General features: G+C 41.0%; 1 protein-coding gene across 1 annotated transcript in view; it reads right to left on the reverse strand.

Moving 5' to 3' along the window:
• The window catches only part of SLC28A3 (solute carrier family 28 member 3), a 46,483-nt gene that overhangs the window by 18,555 nt on the left and 6,684 nt on the right, over positions 1-21,244 (reverse strand). The window contains 8 exon segments of the mRNA XM_086480089.1: positions 4,418-4,495; positions 5,952-6,065; positions 7,560-7,704; positions 9,607-9,796; positions 11,215-11,306; positions 15,060-15,142; positions 19,927-19,966; positions 19,968-20,017. Coding sequence (XP_086336215.1) covers positions 4,418-4,495; positions 5,952-6,065; positions 7,560-7,704; positions 9,607-9,796; positions 11,215-11,306; positions 15,060-15,142; positions 19,927-19,966; positions 19,968-20,017 — 792 coding nt within the window.

Genomic DNA, 21,244 nt, shown 5'->3' on the forward strand with positions numbered 1-21,244 from the left:
TCCTCTGAAGATATCTTAGATAACTTTTTTCTGGTTTTGCGGTTGCAGGCATTTCTGGATGAAACATTCATCCTTACAAAACAGGTAATTTGTTTTCCAGTTGTGATCATTTGTGCCTCTACTGCATAAAGAAGTTGGGGACTATTTTATGACTAAACCCTCCTGCCTAAATCCCCAGTAACTTAATGTGGTACCTATTATGTTATGTCTTAACCAGAAAAGTGCAGCAACCATTTAACGGGTAAGTATTTGTTATGGTTTGTCATGTCCAGGCTAGCTTTTATCTAAGGTGTAACAAAATCACGTGGAAAACACTAGCAAATTATTACTCTAAAATAAGCAGGATGTGAACATGCTACTTGCAACACATCACATTGCAGCGGGTTCTCAATTGCACTGTCTGCAGAGATAGACGCAACAAAAAACACTTAATGCGAAACAACTGGTTCAACTGAAAAAAACAGAACTCTTACGGAAAGGCTTCCTACAATGTTAACACATTGACTGTTAAGTCAGTGGTTTTGAAACTTGGGAGAGAGGAGAGAACAGCCTCAGGAAAGCTCCTTCTGTCCCAAGTCTATATGGAGCAACCACGTTTCCTCCGTCAGCCCTCAGAGGAGGTTCGCCTTCGCAGTGAGCCCATGTGAGGTTGTATGTTGCAAGTGGGCAAGAGTGGGAAAACTGATGCAGGACCATCTTCTCCTGTTCCCTGTCCTCTCCTTCCCCCTCCTTGTGGTGTCAAAACCAGGTGAGTAGGTGGCAGGGAGTCAATAATATCAGAGGGCTCTCTCTGAGGGTCTTAGGGCTTGGGCAGCAAGGTATGTGTATCCAGGCAATAGCTTGATGGCAAAGAGCTGTGCAGGGGCATGGGAGAGGGAGGGGAAAGCTCTGGTGGTCCTCCAGGATCAGGCATCTGGTGAAGCCACCAGAAGGCAAAGGAAGCCCAGGCTAGGAGTGGGTATGGCGAGAGGGGAAGGAACCCAGCCTTTCTGGAGCTGCTTGTATAGGTGAGGAATAGACCATGCAACCCTTTGTATTTGAAGAGGGGTCTGGAGGGCTAGGGGATCAGGGGGGACATGGAGGCAGGACTGTCAGGTAAAAACGAGGCACAGGAATGATCCAAGGAGTCTGAGAACAGCTTCCTTCTGTAACTATGGGGCTGTGGCAATCACCCTGTGTGTAGGAATATTTGCACAGCAGGGGGAGGTCATGGTGGAACATCAGCCTTAACTGGCAGCATTTCCTTTGTTAGTTAAATGTGAAACGTATTTGGAAAGAAAAGGTCAAGAGTTCCCTTTGGGGTGTTTTTGTTTGTTTGTTTTCAAAAAACAGGCACTGATTGCATGAAATTGCTTTTAAGGAAAGAAAAGCTCTTAAAACTCATTCTTCTGTCTCATGGACTCCCAGTTCTCTCTTTCTGCAGTAGCACCCTTATTCTCTCAGTGCCAGAGTCTACCTCAAAGATGTGAGTACTCTGAACAGGGAGTGACAAAGAGATTGTCTCCAGCTTGCTTCTGCCATTAAAAAAATCACCAGTTTAATTTGGATATACACACCATTACAGCTTGTAGGTGGAGACAGTTGATAACTCCAAGAAAAGCAGGGACAGAATGGCAAAAGGAAATATGACAAGGAAGTCAGATGGACCTCAGCTGTAGCAGGAGCCTGTACCTCAAAAAGGGTCAGCATGTTTCCATGCAAGAGCAGCAGATGGCTCCTGCAGTGTAATTGTACCTACATGATTAAGCTATTAGAACTATATTTCTCTCTGTGGACAAACTTGTGTGGAAGTTTAGACTCCTATATGTATAGCTCCTGATACCCACGATACACCTTTAAACAAACAAGTTTTAACTCTTGAATAAATTTATGGGGTAGTAGTAGTAAATTTATATGGCCTATAAATGTTACAGTTAAGTTGCTTCCCTTAATGCAATCTCTAAGAAAATGAATTCTTTAATTAGTATTTTTTATAAACTGGGTTATTTCATATTTATTATCAGTTCTGCAATATGGTTTGACTTTAGTAAAGAGCTACTTTCTGGATCATGATTATTCCCTATGCTACATGCAGGGCAGGGAGTTGAATTTGTTGACTGCTCACAACTCCTCTCCCATTTATGTCTTGATGTTCAGCTTTTTCCTTATATTTCTTTAAAGGAGAAGTTGCTACTGACGTTTAAGGAACATCATGGTTTCAGGCACTCCTAAAGCCTGACCTTCAAAGCAAAGCTTTTCTCAGGGAGCCATAATCCTCCTGACAGAGAAAGGAAACTACTGATACAACAAAAGTCTAATTTCCTGCTTGCTTGAAGCAAACATTGCCTTTTGTAATCAACAGGACAAATGACTTAGTACTAAGGGTTTTTTTCCAACTACTTAAGTATTTGGGTGTGCTTGCTTATGTGGGCACATGTTTTTTTTCCGGTACACTGAAACTCTGGATATGCATATAAAAATACACATTTAAAATAACCCAGTTTATGCATGCAAATTCATGTATTTATGACTAATTAGTGTTTCCAAGACTATATGCTCAAAAACTGTAGTGGGACTGGTCAGAATGCCCAGTGGGTGCATGCAGGAGATATGCCTGCTTGGATAACTGTGTCCATCTAAGTCAGGAGAAAACTGAGGTGTCCCTACATACTGCTGTGGACGCAGTATGGATACAATTGAGCTCTAACAGTTTGCTGCAAAGACATACTCTTATCACTTGTCTGCTCTCAAGAGCTAAGATGAAATTGAGATGTTCCTCTTTCAGAGGGCACTTTGAAATATCTTGAGGCAAGTTTTGGACAGCTCAGCGCTACACACAAGCCTCTTAAACTGTCTGAAAGATACAAAAAAGCACTTTTGACCAGCAGGCTGGCTGCCACTCGCTGACATTGGAAGAGAGAAGTCTCTTTCCACAGGAGGAGCAAATGAAGCATGTTTTGTTGTTGCTGTGCATTTGTCTGCCACTCTGTTTACCATATATATATTCTTATATAAAGATATATGCAGCTCTGAAAATCAGCTCATGGGGGTCTTGCTTTCAGTTTGGTTTTCAGTGTGAAAATAACCTACCTGTCTCTGATATCCTCTTCTAGAAATTCCACATGCCTTTTTCTGGCTTATCCCATGGGATAAGACTGAGGGATATATACATACACAGAAGAAAACTTTTGGCTGTCTGGTCCCTAGTTAGGGTTTTAGTCAGCAAAGTATTTTGCGTCACCACTGAGACATTAGAAAATCACCTTGAAAAAATCATATTCGTAAAGCATTGTGGAAAAACACAGGGAAAATAGCATTGTGGTGGGAATGAAACCATTTCACCTCCCAAAATACGTAATTGTGAATGCAAATTGTCATTTGAGTGCTTGGTATAGTAAAGGAGAGGAGACTGGAAAGTCAAGAGAAAGGTACAAAAATACTGCAATTAGAACGTAATTTCTATTTCTTTCTGAAGTGCTTAATTTTTTTTCCTCTCTAAGATCTCCTCACTATTCTTAGTAGCAGCATATTTTATAGGTAGCATCTTCTTTCTTAAATAGTGAAAGAGCTAAGTGTGAACAATGTCGAGTTTGGAATATCCTGCCCAGAAAAAAAGAAGATAAAAGGTGTGTAAGCCCATGGTCAGGTGTCTGAAACACCAGACAGAAGAATGGTGTCTGAGAAAGTCCTGATACATTCCTCATGACTTTTTTTTTTCTTCCTCTACTTTAGACATTCTTGATTCCAACCTAAGCAGGTAATACAGAATAGGTTACATGTGGGAGCAAAATCAGTCAGGATGCTGGTGCAGATTAGAGACCACATAGCACATAATCTGTATTCCAGCAGTCTCTCAACAAGGTCTCCCAAGGGAGAGCTAGGAAATCTTCTTGGGATCATATTAATGTAATAATAATGTAATATAATTCTTCCTGCTCGTGTATGGGAAGCTTCTACCTCTTCTGCCTGGTGTAAGTGAACATCTAGGCTTTCTACTTCTATAGGGACAATGTCTGTGAGGCAGTGGTCTGTGCAGCAGTTTAGGATAGAAGAGCATAGCATGGTATAGCACCTTTACTTGTGGAGAGGCAGGGAAGATAGGCCTGGAGGTAATATTTCTTTCAGTGACCAGGTGGGAGCCTTTTAAACTATTTATTGTAGAAACATGTCCCAAAGTTCCGTCTACTTGTAATATAAGTCGTTGCAATTAGAGTAAATAAGTGGAACTTAACTCAGTGTATGGCAGTAAATGAAGGGCTGTATGCGGTGTTCCCAAATTTTCTATTCTGAGTGTCACACAGTAGGGAATAGTTTACCTCTTAGCTGATTTCTCTGGTGACTGCACTGGTGTCAGAAGACATACAATGAATTCATTTCCCAGCCATACTCTTCCTTCTGTTGTCTATCTGCCACACAGTATAAATAAAACCTGACTTACCTTAAAAGCGAAGAAATGATCTGTATATTTCTCACCAAACACAAACTTAGCACCTGTGTCAGAGTACTCCAGAAAAGTCTAGGAACAGAAAGCAAAGAAAGTTAGCCATAAGCTCTGGGTCCCTGCCAAAAACTGAGCAAATATTGCTAGTCTTCTTGCAGAGATCTGGTGAGGCCCAAGGAGCTTGTGCTTGTGTGGGTCCAGGCATTACTGACTGGCTGAACCAAGGGTCTCTGCTCTGCTCTGCTAAGAGTGCAGGCTGCTTCAGAGTATGTAGATAAACAGCAAAGGCATAGGGCACATTTTCTTGCAGTACCCAACATGCTAAAGGCCATAAGATACACTGAAAGAAGAATTTATTTTTTAATCCTGATACTGTCGTGCATTTCTACACTCCCTCTCATGTAAATAAGTGCAATAAATGATACGCTAAAACGGACATTTAACAGCTGAAGTAATCAGTTTTAAAGGAGTAGCCAAAAGCTAGTCTAAAAAATCTTCTACTTTTTAATTCTGATATGGTGGTACATTTTTATATTCCTGTTGCAAACATATGCAATTGATGATGCAGTTTAAAATGGAGATGTAATAGCTAAAGTAACGAGTTATGACAGGAGTGACAGTAAGCCACATGGAGCTAACAAAAGGGGGCACAGACCTGCTTCAGTCGGAGACAAAAGGGGAGGCTGAGAACCTGGTGACAAAACCCAGATGACTCCCGCAGGTTGCAGATTAGCAGCTAGAGAGACGTCAGACATGTGCCTTCACTCCCGCACAGAGACAGTACATTCTGCACTGTCTTGTTTTAAATGTTCTTAATTATCTTTATTGTGAAGAACATCTGCATGAATAGTACCCCTGGGGTGATAAGTCTGATGAATGTCCTTCAGTGGGTACTTTCTGACCTACGGTTTGGATTTCTCTTATTTATTACTTCACAATAATGGACTTTTTAAAAAACTTTGTGCCTGCAGACTGCCTGCAGGGGCACCTACAGATAGATCCTGTCCGCTCTCTACAGATCCTTTGCTGCTTGCAGCTGTGGATTTTACCACCTGTAGTTGAATTAATTGTCTTATATGTTGTGAGAATTATGAAATGCCCCTGAGGCCAGGACTGTGGCTACTCTGAAGACAACAGTGGTTCTGCCTTGCTAAATCCCAAGGCTTTTCAGCATATCAGGTTTATTGCAAGGATGCTTTGGAGTTGGGCCAGGTATAAGAATTTCTGTGAGTGTCCTGGCACAATAGCGGTTTTGGGTTTGGAGGATGCAAGTTCTAATTTCAGCCCAAAGGTGGTAAAGCCATGGTCGCTCTGGCCATTGCTCATCAGCCTGTCCCACATGGTCTTGTACAAACCAGACAAAAAAGAAATGGGAAGGTTGAATTCAGGTAGTCAATTACCTTTCTGAGAACCCAGTTCTTCTCAAGAAGGGAAAACATCCAGGGTCAAATGGACCCTTGAACTGCCTGACTATTATGTAAGAGTCTCAAGACAGAAAATGATATAAAGATTATTTTGTTCGGTAGCTTACCTGGACCTGAATACCTAGCCACGTAAATACATCAAAGCCCACTTTGGTCCTCAGAATAAGAAGCCCAAGAATAAACTGCATTCCTATTCCTGAAAATACTGGTCTCCAAGCAACCTAGACGGACAGAAAAATAAAAATTAAAAAAATACTTTTTATTTAAACATATAATACTTTACTTTAGATGTTTGTTAAAATAACATAAGGGGATTTTCTGACTATATTGCAGGATAGGAGGAGCTGCCAAAACAGGTTGTAAGGGACTTGGAGCATGAATCACTTCTAATTTGAGAGCTCTGCAATGTGGATGTCTCTATTTGAGCTACCCGCTGAAAGCGTGGCTAGGTAAATATGGACATGCCCATTTCACCATCACAGACCACAAGTAATCAAGTAGTAGGAGAAGGAGAAATAGTTCTTCCGGTGCTACACTTTATAGATGAAATAGACATACACGAGGGTAGCAGACTTCTTTACTTGAGAACTACTCACAGTTAGATACTGCAATTCATATGACATAAAGGCAGTTGTAGGAACAACTGTGATGGCCTGTGACCAGTCCCTTTTCACCACACTGAAGATTTCTGCTCTGCTGCCTCAGAAAACATCTTCGTATGTGAAAATTGAATCTGATTATTTACAAAGCAAAGAGTTGAGATGGCACTCTCTAATATATTCGAATGATATTTGAATAACACAAGCCAATTAGGTGTAATGAGGACTCATGGGAAAGCACAAAGCATTTGGAGTGTGCAAGTTTTCACCTCAGTTGGAGACAGCAGCAGTTGCAAAGGATGGGGAGTGGCAGGTCCATTAGTCCCTGATGAAGGGATTTTTTCTGTTGAGAAAGTCTCAGCACTGTTGCATGAGTGTCAAAAAAGTGTCGGTGAAGTTTGCTGACCTGGACAATGGATTACTATATGACTGATGAAAGCATGAGCTGTATGCTAGGCATTCACACAGGGGTAAAAACTGAGGTGGGTGCTGTGGTGGCTGAAGTAGCCCTCTTGTAAAACCACAGCAGTACAGAGTGGCCATCTCAGCTGGAAAATTAAAATAAGTGGCATTGACAAACCTATGGGAGTGGGTTAGTGAAAAGTGAGGACCTCAGCTTGGCCTCAGCTGCTGCATTTGCAGTGGGAATCAAACTTGTGATGGATTAAGAGCTGCATGAGCAGAGCATGCCTCCAGTTCTACGCGGTTCGTGTTGATGTGATGACAGTGCCCTCAAATAAGTGCTTGTGATGTCCTGAGGACTGTAGCAAGCCTGCTGTGGGTAGAAAGCATGAAGCAGGCTTGCCTCGGCTTGCACTGATGCTCCAAGAGCAAATGTGTTCCAATCTGCATCACGGTTAGAACAAAGGATGGGCAGCGGCCTCCCAAAATAGTGAAAGCCAGATGCTGGTACAGCCCCACACACGCTCCCCAAGATGTCAGAGCAAGATGACCTTCCTCAGAAATGAAATACATCACCGGGTTTTGGCAAGCCTAAACTTTGATGTTCATCGGTTTTCTGCTAGTCTTACTAAACTCGGTGCTAGGGTAGGGGAGTAGCTTTTAAGACGTTGAACAAAAAAACCCCCAAAGATCCAACATGGACTAAATACTCACTCTGGTTGGATATTTGGAAAAGATAAACATCAAAAGAACATACAACACAAGACCACCAAAGGAAATCAGCTGGCGGGATCCCTGTTTTGCTGTGTCAAAGATGAGCCAGCAGATGATAGTTATAATTAAAGCTGCACACAACAACCTAGGGAAAAAAAAAAGTGTCAGACATGTCATCCTGAAGAAGACCAGATATTCCTTCACCTTCACCTCCCCACAACATTTACATCTCTGTCTGTGAACGAACTCTCTGAGCAATGTACTAAGCTGAAACGTGTAGAAGCAAGTACTTGCCTTTGCTGATGCAACTCTGACAACAACCCTTGGTAGCATCCAGAAGAAATGTCCTCCAACCCTGTTCCCAAAGTCAGAACATGGGGAAACCCAACAAAGCACAAGTGACTCTTGTCTGGGTGTTATTTCGCTCAAATGAAGTGTGAGAAGATATTCTCCTTTCTCACTCCACCCTCCTTTTCTTTTCCTTTGCTCTTTATTGAATCTTTTCTCAGCTCTGGGCCAGACAGGCTGTGGTTTTATGAATTGCACTGTGCTGTTTGACTGATGGGCCTATGAAACATACACTCTTAAGGAGCAGGTCATAAACTGTTTATTTCCTTGTAACTGGCTGCAGTCTGTTTAGAGAAATAGCTTTTAATTGCAACAATTTTATCTATGTTACAAACAACGGCCGTGTGTACATCTGTGTTCAGTGTTTCCATGGCCCCCATTCCACTTGTATATTGAAGGCAATTATCACAACAACGGCCTGAGAGGCAAGGAAATACATCATGCCATTTACAGAGGGGAAAACTAAACATAGTTCCAGTTCTTTAATGTTACTTGTGTCTAACAGTCGTTCAGCTTCCACTGATTTCGGTGATACACAGATACCTAAATTCCATTTTTAGACCCAGATCAAAAATATTGCAGGCCAACTCCACAAGATGGCTTGGTCATTGCAATGCAAAAAACCACCTTCTATATCTGAGAGACTTTCTGTCTCTTGGAGGAATCTGTGACCTACAGTTAAGCACTTAATCTGTGATACGTACAATTTAAGGATTGCAGCCCGGGTAATACAGCACATACTGCCCCTGGCTTATTCCATCTGCTTATCAGGGCTTTCCTGTTCTGTTTGCTCCTTTCCCCAAAGAGGCTGCCAGATCACCTAATGGAGATGCCTGTGTGTTACTGCTCTCCAACATGGCTCCTGAGCAGAAGCAGCACAATCTTTATAGCATCTTTCTTAGATAGAAATTCTTGCCTCTGTGGCAAAATCATTTCAAAATATTCAGAATTCAGAATAAATTGGGACATCCAGAATGACTACTCCTGAAAGCTCTTTCTCTCTGAGAGAGAAGATGACCTAGCTGAGATAGAAGGCAGCCAGCCAATTTCATTTACCTTTTAAATGAGATTTCATTTGGTCTTTTCTTTGGTCTACAAGACTTCTGCGGCTCCCCATTTTCCCAGGATGCATCTATCTACCAGATGCATGTCTACCACCCCAAATAAGGTTCTATGACCTTATTATGAAACTAAATGTGGCTGGCATGTTTTGATTCCTGAAGGTCAAGTAAAAATTGCTACCAAGACAGGTGAAAAACTAGTGTCTAGATAACACACTTCAGTATTTAGCAGTTCACATATGTTAGAGATAAGGTTTTTACAAATCTCACAGCTCTCAACAAGTGATGCTGAGGCGCTTTCTGACTTCCAGAATGAATGCAGAAGGCTAAAACACACCTGAACTTCTCTAAATATGTTCTCTTGCCACCACAAACTCGTCCTGTCTCAATCTGAGGACCTTTTTCACACTGTCAAGATTTTTGATACCTAGCAACTGTATTGCAATCTTAAAGGTGTTCCTGACATCCTTAAACTGGAAAATATTGAATTATTATGTATGTATTCTTTGATCTTATCGCAATTTGTGCCATTGATCCACCTCTCTATGCTTATGGGAATGTAAGCTGAAATCGAACTATAGAAGTAAATGGATTAATACCTTGTTCTTCTGCGTAAAGAGGAAGTAATTAGTATTTACCATTTCAGCCAAAGCCACTGTTTCTCCAGATGTCTTTCTCCAGGGGCAAAGAATGCAGCAATTCTGTCTTCATACTTAGCTATTAAAAAATCCCAGCAGATGAAGAAGATGGCTAGGACAGTGATGATAAGGAGTGGCAGGGCTCTCTGAAAATTCAAGTTGCAGGCTGCAATAACTGCTGCCAAGTATGCTGTCACAGAAACAAAAATGTAAGTGGCAGTTAGGCTGATCTCCTTTAAAAAAAAATCAAATCTTAAATTTAAAGGATGTGTTTGAAGTCAGGTCCATGTTTATCTCTTAAGTGCCTCTCTGACTCTCATCCTATATACGGAAAAATTTTGCTTTCATAGGTAATGTTGTTACTTACAATGTGCTCACTGATACGAAAGGTGGCTCTCATCCTGTCAAAGCAGGTTACACGCTTTGGCCAAGCCAAGTTCAATCAAACAGGTTAATCACTTGGGAAAATAAAACATGTTTGCAGAACTGCTTTTTCCTGTGTAAAAACTGTGAATTAACACAATGGGTCTTGTCCTTTTTTGACAAGAGGATGACTTCATCCAATAAAACTAGAAGAAACACAAACATTTGTCAATTACCTGATTTGATGGCCCTCTCAAGTACTTCTGAAGCTTACAGACAGTTTACATCACAAAGTAGCTGTGAAATGATTTGCCATTTGTCAGGTTCATTGCTAATACTTGCTGGTCAATGAAATATTCAGTTCTTGTAAATAACCTGATTTTGTCTATAATTGATTTTGTTTGTGGCAAATAAGGAAGAAGAACTAATGATTTTTGTAAGGCAAGTTGTATTATATGGAATTAATGTATGAAACCCTGAGATGTCCTTAGAACTCACTTGCTTTCTTGAGCCAGCATATATCTGTTCTACGACAAAGCAAGACAAGCTGATGCTAGGAGGGCAGGATAATCAGCATGCAATCAGCCCTTTTATAACCACTTTATGGTATGCTGATGCCTATCACAAATTTTAGGTCTGCATGTTCTCAGCATTTGAAGATCTCAAAAAGAAACTTGGTGGAAGGAAACAAACTAACCTACTGGTTAATTAGGAAAGGGACAGAAAAGAATATCTGAGTGACTTTGCCGTGCATGCTGACATAAAACACATTTCTCTAGCAAACATTTGCTGTGGATATCAAGTGATACGGGTCAGAACAGAAAATTTTCATTTCTAGACTGCGGACTCAAGTTCACTCCAAGTTGATGCCAGATTTTTAATGTGATTTCATTGTTTTGGGCAAGTTTCTAAAACTGTAATTTAATGGGCCTCTTGGAGGATGCTGGTAACAGAGTAGACACAAAGACATAACTACCCTTTTATCCCAAATGTAATTGCTAGTCACGAGTTGAAATACGCTGGAGGAGCAGCATAGAAAGATCTGTGCTTTTGTTAAGCTTGGGAATGAGTAGAGGCTTTGCGGTCTGGAGCTTTCTCTGGGACTAGATTCACATTTACCTCCTTTCAAATTCATTCTTTAAGACAGTCAAGAGTTTTTGTGTCAGAGAGAATAAAAGCACAGTCTATAATCTCATACAGGTAAATAAACAGGGCTTCAGCAACCCTGGGTGTAATATACTGTACCTGTTATTAAAATTCCATAGATCACATAGTGAATTCTTGTTTTATGTTTCTTGCAAAATTCACAGGCTTTATCGTATTTCTTTTCTAAATACCTAGGAAAATGCAAAAAAAAAAAAACCAAAAACAAATGGAACAGAAACTTAAGCTGTAGATAAAAAAGAAGAGTAATTTGCACAGGAAGCTCAGGTTAAATTGATTGAAATTTCTCTACTGGGGTACGCTGCACTTGGCAAGGGCTAAATTGGGATCCGAAAGCACCAAAGAAAATCATACCAACATCTGCAGAGATTTTAGGGGGGACTTCTTTGGTTTGTCATTGGAAAAGCAAAAAAGAAAATGTTGCAGATATATAGTGGGCCAATCAGTCAATTATCTAACATGCCAAAGTCAGCAGGCCAGTTCTGCTAGCCTCTGAAGTACCACTCTTCTATGAGAAGGTCTGTTAACAGGGTTAGTGCAAACTGGGTAGGTAGTTAAAGATTCAGTGCCCATTACCAGACCAACAAAGACTGTTAATATAGCCAGCCCAGCATTGCTATGTGGAGCAGTAGTGCTGTTATAGTTGTGAAGGCCTAAGGTTGCATTTGAGTGTGCAAAATAACAAATATCGGTCTAAAACCTCATTACAGTATGCGTAGTTGTTTCTAGATATTTGAAAATTTGGTTCTTAATTACATTAACTTTTCATCTAAGACGCGTCGGTTCGTGGAAGCTAAAATGGTTTGTTATATTTGAATGTCCTATTCTAGCATCTGTTCTTCCAATTACTACATACTTCACTTTCATTCTTTTCTCATTTCACTAAACGTAACACAGAGTGATTTCATGAGGGAGACTGAAATTTAGGGAAATAGCAGTTAAGGGAGTTAATTCAACACAGATTTCCAATGTTAAGTATGCTGATGATGCAGACATATTTCAGCTACAAAAGCTGTAGCTAAATTAACACCCTTGTATTGTGCAAGCTGAAAAAGAAATCACAACTATAGCTTTGTCTCTCTCTAAAGCAGCGCCTCACACCCTCCAGTCTATAAAAGCAACATTGTATTTAGAAATGCTAATCGCCCAGACTGTACTTGTCTGGAAACTAGATGCAGCTGGAGTCAGATGCACACTGAAATTCAGCATGAATACCCTTCTTTTCTGCACTAAAAAAAAAAAACCAACAACCCAATTAATTTAAAAGAAATTGGAGAGACAGGGAATATTAACTTCATTCATATCAGCACTCAGAACAACAGAGCAGGATCACAATCTTTCACCAGTACAAAGAGTAACAGGGTCTCTGAGAAATTGTGGTTGCTTTTGATGTTTCGGTTTTAGTTATGGAATTCCTGTTGCCTCACAAATCCTAGCTCTTTTTCTTTTACTTGTAAGAACATTAGGTAATCTACCCGATCTCAGCAGAGAGATTAGATACAATAGGACAAGAAAGAAAATGAGAAATGAGAGACAGATGCATGAATAAGCCAGAGTTACTTTATCAAATTTATGGTTCATCCATCAACCAAAACCAAGGAAAAAATAGTATCTAATATCTGTTACTGCTACTTATGAGTCCTTTGAGATTTAAAACTACTATTTTAAGACTACAATTCCTTGAAACCTCTTCTTTGCTCTCACATGTCTCTCTCCCTTGTTATTTTATTAATTTAGGTGATTATCACTTTGGTACCAGGATATCCTAAATGTTTAGGCATATATGTGATAAACATGCAGCTCTATTCTGAAAGGTGGCAGAAAAAACCTCTTCCTTATTAACTCAATTTACTAAAGAAACATTATTTTCTAAAAGCTGATCCTATAGGCTTAAAGTGCAGCACGTTGTTGAGGGCTTTTACTTAACCAAAGATGTTGAAAAAACAGATACCTCTTAAGCACATTTAAAGGAGAACTTTAATGTGAAATATTTGTATATGCCAAAACTATTCTTGCTTGCATTTTGCAACTCAGAAATCATTCTTCTGGTTTGTATGTACTCTATAAGTGAATATTAACACCTTGCACATGTAGTGAATCCATGTTATTAAAAGACTGATCTTTCAAAGGGTTTGTGTCTCAAACACAGCCTGTTCAGTATTATCTGTTGAAAGAAATCGATGACATGTTCAAAATCGAGACATGCTTTGTGAATGCCCCTTTTGAGCAGATACAAAGAAGGCATTAGATCACGTTAGTGCCTGCTTTTAGGAGCTAATTTACAAAAAATAACTTGGTAGAGATACCATTGCCCTTGTCAGGTGCTCAACTTAAAAATAAACGTAGACAAAGTACAAAACCATGCACAAAACCAGAGAGCACAGAAGAAGCCATAGCCTGAATGTAAGCAGAACAGAGCAAACTGCTCTTCAGCTTCCAGAGTCTGAGGAGCTTTCACTGCGTGAGCAATGGTACCTGCTGCTGATGGAAGAACCCAGGGACCTTCGTAACAGCAGCCCTGTGAATTAAACCTTATTTATACCTCAGCTCTCCATGGGTGTACAAATAAACAAGAATGAATAAAACCATCCAGGCTTCATCTCTGGCACAACCCAGCCCACCTCTGTGCAGAGGTGCCTCTTGTCAAGTGACTACTGTGGGTCCAGATTTGAGGTGGAGAGACCCTGCTAACGTTGAACAGCCATTTGCGTGCCAACACTTGCCTGTGCAATTAGCTTACTCCTGGGGAGGCACTGGATACCTGCCACTGGAGAGGCTTATCAGACTTGGATGTTTGACCTATCAGATCTCAGCTTTTGGTTTTGCTAGACAAGATCCTAAATGTTTTAAACAAGAAAGTGTTTCATGTTATGTACTGCTAAAGGAATGACAGAGCTCCAAAGAACAGAGAGGAGAAAGGAGAGAAAGTTTAAGCAACCTGTAAATACTTTTGCTAGATTTTTGAAGCAGTTTTTTAATATGATGGCACCAGTAAACCTGATCATATTAACAAGTCTTTAAGTTCTGTATGTACAACTTGAAAGCACAATTAAAATCTTCACAACTGCTTCTCTATATACGTGTATTATTTGTACAGGCATGAGATCTTTCCAAGTAGTCCAGTTTGAGTAAGGTAAATTCCTATTTGAGGTATCCATTAAGTGAGTTGCTAGTATCTGCTGATAGAAAGACAGGTTCAAAGCTGAAACGGTGTGCTGCATAAGAATGCAGTCGTAGAAATCAGGGGAAAAATACAGTATGATTTCTATGAAGGTTTATGTGAAGATTTAATATGACAGAAAAATACTAAGACATTAAAATAATTTTAAGTATTGTATCTTAATTTTTTAGTATCTTATACAGGATTTGCAGTTTTCAAAAAAAAAACAAACAAACAAACAACCTAATCCTCAAGTAAAATGTAGATGTGTGCTTTCACTATGTGATCACTTGGCACAAGTGCTAATGAAATGTAAAAATTCCACTCCATCAAAATGGCTTTTTTTGCAGCTATTCTACACTTATTTTGCACTGGAGTAAATAGTAATGCAAACTCAAGGACAATAGTGAATCTTTAACTTCCTGAAAGAGTTCACTCTTTAAGACCTCTCTTTAAAAAAGGTTTTTATGGAAATATTGGAAAAGTAGTTAATATACAAAAAGAAAAAATATCGCTCCTTTAATTTCCAAGGCATTAGAAGAATAGTTACACAATCACACATGTCAGTTGAAAGGTGTAGTGATTTTAAATACGATGTGGTTTTGTATTACACAAATTGCTGGGCAATACAAAGGTCTGTGTAGCATAGGAGTATGGCAATGAAATTTAGAGCTGTTGCTCCAGAAGCAGAAAGACTAGCAGCTAATCACTTAGACCAGGAGTCTGGAAAGTGGAGTGGAAAACTTACTCATTCAAAAGACATTACCCTTTCAAGCGTGGTTGCTCATCAGGTACTGAGTCACGTTTGTTTTCATGCAGATCACTCTCAATATTGATGTATTCATCCTCCTGGAAAAAAAGATCAGTGCCGAGGCTGTGAGAGGGGTACACGCTTGTTAAGTGAGATGCAAAAAAACAGATACCTGCTAGCAGATGGCTGAAGCAGCCTCAAGACTTTCCTGCCTGCACTGAAAGCGGGGCTCCAGCTCTTCTGTCTGCCACCAATACAGTGATCAGTGTGATCAGTATTAGGCAAACCCAGTGGTTAGACTGTGGCTGTGAACTTTCCCAAGCCATCCACACCATTTTGAAAGGGGAAATAGAGCAGGGGTGGGGGGGAACCAGTGTTACTCAGAGCTGAAGAAGGCCCCATATAGAGTACCACTGAATATACAATGAAAAGTGAAAGCTGCAGGTAGGGATGATAGAACTGCTAATTAGCCAGCACCTCCTGTTGATGACCCCGTTTTTGTTGCTTCTGTCCTTGCAGGACTTTAATGTGGTGGAATTTTCATGTATGGAGAATGGCTAAATTGGGGATGGCTGGGTCGTTATTGTTTTAAAAATTTAACTAAGACAATAAATTTATTGTTAAGAAAAGCTGCTAAGAAAAGGCAATGGGTAACAATCCTTTAAAGACAGCAGGCATGCATGGGCTTTGTATCAGAAACTTGAAATTTGGCCACATCATAATATCATAGTCACAGAGTTGTTTAGGTTGGAAAAGACCTTTAAGATCATCGAGTCCAGCTGTTAACCCAGCACTGCCAAGTCGACCACTAACCCTATCACTAAGTGCCACATCTTCATCTCCAGGGACAGTGAGTCCACCGCTTCCCTGGGCAGTCTGTGCCTTTCAGTAGAGAAATTTTTCCTGGTATCCAGTCTAAACCTCCCCTGGCACAACTTGAGACTGTTTCCTCTTATCCCATCACTTGTTACTTGGGAGAAGAGACCAACTCCCACCTCACTACAGCCTCCTTTCAGGTAGTTGTAAAGAGCAATAAGGTCTCCCCCTCAGCCTCCTCTTCTCCAGGCTAAACAACCCAAGTTCCCTCAGCTGCTCCTCACAAGACTTGTCCTCCAGACCCTTCACCAGCTTCATTGCCTTTCTCTGGACACGCTCCAGCACCTCGGTGTCTTTCTTGTAGTGAGGGGCCCAAAACTGCACACAGCATTTGAGGTGCAGCCTCACCAGTGCTGAGTGCAGGGGCACGATCACCTCCCTACTCCTGCTGGCCACACTGTTTCTGATACAGGCCAGGATGCTGTTGGCCTTCTTGGCCACCTGGGCACACTGCTGGCTCATGTTCAGGCGGCTGTCACCCCCAGGGCCTTTTCCACCGGGCAGCTTTCCATCCACTCACCCCCAAGCCTGTAGCGCTGCATGGGGTTGTTGTGACCCAAGTGCAGGACCTGGCACTTGGCCTTGTTGAACCTCATACAATTGGCCTTGTCCCATCGATCCAGCCTGTGCAGGTCCCTCTGCAGAGCCTTCCTGCCCTCGAGCAGATCAACACTCCCACCCAATTTACTGTCATCTGCAAACCAACTGAGGGAGCACTCAGTCCCCTCACCCAGATCATCAATAAAGATGTTAAAAAAGATCAACCCCAAAACTGAGCCCTGGGGAACACCACTTGTGACTGGTCACCAGCTGGATTTAACTCCATTCACCACAAGTCTTTGGGGATGGCCTTCCAGCCATTTTTCTACCCAGATAGCACATTTTCATCAGGAACACACCTTTTTGCTACCTGAATCCACATTAGCCTGGCTGCATTAAAGCTGTTGAATAACTACAGTCTGACCTCCCATGTTTGTGGACTGTTCCTGACTTACTGAAGCTGCTTGGCGCACCCATGGGGCCTGCCATGCCCACCCCGCATTATTCCCCCTGTCCCTGTCTGGAGGGGCAGAAAGAAAACGCCTGTCCATTGGGCACGTACCTCCATGGTCATGACGGGGCCCACAGAGGGGCCAGTGACCTGGAGCAGGCAGCTGTTGTGTTCAAGAGCAGCAGCATAACACATGCCCTTGCGCCGTGTATGTGCCTCCTCATTTTAACACCGTGCCAGGGCGGCGTGACCTGCCCTTGGGTATCCGGCCAGGACCATGGTGAGGGCAGACAGTGTTTTCCTGAGCTGATGGTCATATCCTGTCTTCTTGAGAGAGCTGGCCTGCTCTGCCCAGACATTTGGAGTGGTGGCAGGCTGCAGGTGAGTTTACCTTTTCTTTTTGTGTCACTATTATTTGTGCTGACAGCATTCCCCAAACTGCTGTGTGAAGCAAGGCCCACCACGGACCCTGCCTTGGCCCCTGCCTTCTGTCTGGCTTTCCTGCTGCATGCACCACCAAAAGCCCTCAAAAGCTCTCAGTTAATTCCTAGCAAGAGAACTGAACCAGCTCCAAGGCAAAATTAACACATGGCCAGCAATTAAAATGGTGCAAAGGAGTATGTATGTAGAAGCCATTACTCGTTCCCCTAGGAGAAAGCTCAGCATGACATGGTTAGGAATCTCTCTTGAGATTCCTCTTGATTACAGTTTGATTCCTCTTGATTACAGTTTTTGGAGGCGGGGTGTCGTGGGTGTTGTGTGGCTCTGTGGAGCTGCACTATAACTTAAGCACATGTTTTTCCTAAACTCAATTTCTTTCTCCATTTGGTCTTAACTGTGAAATAAAGCAAACCTGAAAAAGGCAGATGCTGCCACCTCCTAAGTTGCTTTTATTTTTGGTAACTGGGAACACTGTTCTCAGCAGCTGTAGGGGTGCACTTCTCACCTGAGGGACACTGAGTGCTGATAGTATTGAAATACCGTTTATTTCGGGGGTTAAATTTGAGGTATAGTACATGTCAGTGATTCTCACAGATTTTTGAACCTAACTTGTAAACTGGGAGAGTCTGCCCTTTGTGTAAAAGAGCCATGCTTTCATGTTTGCAGGAGGCTGTGCTCCCTGGGGCACTACGTTCTCTCTCCTGGTCACAGCTCAAAGCCCATGTCCCACACCTCCTGCCTCCATACCCACTACCATCTCCCGTGCCCCTGCTTCCCAGGCTGCCCAGGCCAGACTGTGCTCCCCATTGCTTTCCCCCATGCCACAGCATCCTCCCCAGGCCAGCAGCTCCCCTGGATCACCCACAGCTTGGTCTCTGGCTCTTCAAATTTGTGAAATATACTGTTTGTCTTGGACACACGTAACCTATATTTTCTTTTGAATTTTTCAATATAAAAATCACCAATCCACATCTTTTCACAGTGTCCACAATGTATTTAAATAAGCTCGGAATATTATTATGGCATTACTTTACTGTCCCAAATGCTTTCCTACATCTACATTAAAAGGTGTTAAGAAAATCTGAAATCAAAGATCACTTTCTAGCTAACTCCGTGCAGACACAGAAGGAAAAGGGAGAACAGATCTAAACCCCTTTTCTTCTTTTTTCATGGCTAAACACGGTATCAGATCTGGCTCTTGGGGACTTGCCGAGGCTAACCCAAGGGTTGCATGGAGTGCGTGGACATCTGCCAGCAGGGGCACAGAAAGGTCCATACTCTGCAGAGCCTCAAAATAAACTCTTCTGCCTCAGTCACATTGTGCCAGAGAAAGTGTCGGTGTGGATATGCATCTTCTACACTTGCACAAAGTAATGGCTGAATACTTTCTGCTTAACCTTTTCAGTGGGAAATAGTTTTCTCTGATTAAAATCAAGCTTTCATTGACTGCCACTTCTTTTCCCCATTTTTCGATAGTTTCAATCAGTTCTGAAAGTCCTTTTACTCTTTTTGTTTTGACATTTCCTTTTTGCTGGCTTTTTTGAAGAGGAAGGTATAGACACTGTCTACCACCTTCCTCTCTTGCAATCTCAGATCATGGTCTACTTCCAAGGAGTGCAGATCAGAACAGTCCAAGCGATCCTTTCCATCACTGTAAATCTGATATCACTTCAACTTTGAGAGCAGAGGCATTTCTTTGGCAGCATGCCTTTGTTGCATCTGATCATATCCAAAAAACATTGGAAGACAGAAAAGAATATCCACAGTATCAGGAAACCTCTATTTCTTCCGTGCTACTTCAAGTACCACCACACAATTTGGCAAGGTATGATTACAACATAGGAAAGTACTAGAAGTTTTAAATGGAACTGTTAGACTAGCAGATTATTTCTGGAGCGCGGATGTGAAAACATTTAATACATGACACTAATAAAATGTCTGTGTTTTTTCTTTCACCTGACTTTCGTGTCTTCATAATGAGCTGCTCACTCTGTGGGCTTAGACAAACGTACAGTCAAAAGAAGGCAAAATGGATGTGTTTACTGTGAAGTCATCTGTATTTTATGCTCCTGTTCTTTCTCTGGTCAGTTGTACATCAGAGCTGCTGCCTGCAACTTGTGTTTGTCTGAAATGTCACCTGGTTTGGATGAGTAACTGTTTAATGATACGTATGCCCTGTCTAACTGAAAGATTGTGTCACTAAACCAAATGTTTCCAGGTTCTCTTTTTTGCAACTTCTTGGCAGAAAATGCTTCTACATCAACTTCCTGTCCATAGTATTCCCTCTGTTCACTGTTTCTGATGCCTCTTTTGTATCTTATATGAAGCCATTATGACATCATAAAATATTTTTCTGAATCCTACCTGTTCTGTCAATTTTCTGTTTTTTTCTTTAACGTATTTCTGAGAACAGAACTCACTTCCCTGTCAGTTTATGCATTTTAAGTCAAATTCAGGTTTTGTTAAAGCATCTGTCTTGGATGTACTATCACAGACAATTACTGACATTCAATTTGAGGTTTGTGAATTTACACAAGGCTATTCAAAAGAAAAAAAAGGAAAAAAAACACATACCTGATTAGTATTCTTATTTTGTGAATTTTTGATTCTCTGAATTGTCTCCAAAACTTTCCAGATTTGTAACATCCACACCTTCTCCATTCTTCTGGGGCACAACAAGACTGGAAATTGTATCGGTTCAACCCAAAAGCTGAAAGCCTTTCTCATGTGCAGTAAGAACTGTTTTATACTCTGGTGCCTGTGCTTCCATGTTTTAATTCACTAGTATATGGAGGCCAAAACTCAGTGTACAGAGCTCAGGTGTTCAACTCCCTGCACTGTTACACAAAGCTGCGTCAGTCATGGATGGTGCATGACTAGTGTGAATCTGCTGTTTACTTGACCCAAACTCATTTGTCCTCCTGTGCTGCCCTTTGCCTCAGGAGTGGTTCAAAAAGTTTAAAAAGATCCAAGCCTTCTCCCTTCCAAAAAGACCTCTATTTGGGCCCTCCCTGGATTGTTTATACCTTGTATATATGCTCCTTATGCATATGCAGTAAATTAATATCTTTTTAAAATACATACTTCTATTGCTCTTGGAATAAAATATTCAGAGTATCTTTAAAGAGAGCAGTTAGCTTCACTACATTAATTTTCTGTGGTGTACATCTTTATCAAAGTGTACTGAAATTTGAAGGCAGACATAACCAGATCTGCTATTTCTACTTTATTATTATTATTATTACTCTGAATCTGAGTTTCTTGTTCCTTAATGTTTTGAAGGGTGCATTATTTCTTTTTAATGATCCTTGAAGGGCTGGTTCTTATTTCAGTTTTGTAAGAAAGCTGCTTAAACAAAATGCCAGATAACTTACATCCACTTGATACAAATGTTTTGTATTTCAGTGGTTTCTTATGGCATCAGTTACAGTATGGTCATGTTGCTGTGTTTTATTGCATGAAGTATCCATTAATTACATGGTAATAAAACCAGTAAATTAGTATCTACATCTAGCCTTCTAAGAAAACAATAATTTCCAAATGAACAATACAAAATAAGCTTATCACAGTAAATTATGATAAAGGTAGGAATAAGCAGCACAATCAGACAAAAATTGAATTTTGCATTTTAGCAGAAACATGATGTTAGAAGTAACCAGAATACTTTTCAGTAACATATTTTCCTTAAAGATGCTCAGCCTCTAAACTTCACAAAAAATCTGTTTCAGTAAAAGTGTTTCTATTAATTTTGTGTCTTGGGGAAGTGGAGGGAGTCGCAAGAAGCTGTTGATTCACCTGCTGTGGCCCTAATAAACCAGATGCTGACATATCAGTTAGCTTCCTTCTAAGAGAAGAGTATCTTTGCATTCCCTTACGAGGCAGGTATTTTTTT

This window comes from Leptosomus discolor, chromosome Z (assembly GCF_034619465.1).
Source record: "Leptosomus discolor isolate bLepDis1 chromosome Z, bLepDis1.hap2, whole genome shotgun sequence".
NCBI lineage: Eukaryota > Metazoa > Chordata > Aves > Leptosomiformes > Leptosomidae > Leptosomus > Leptosomus discolor.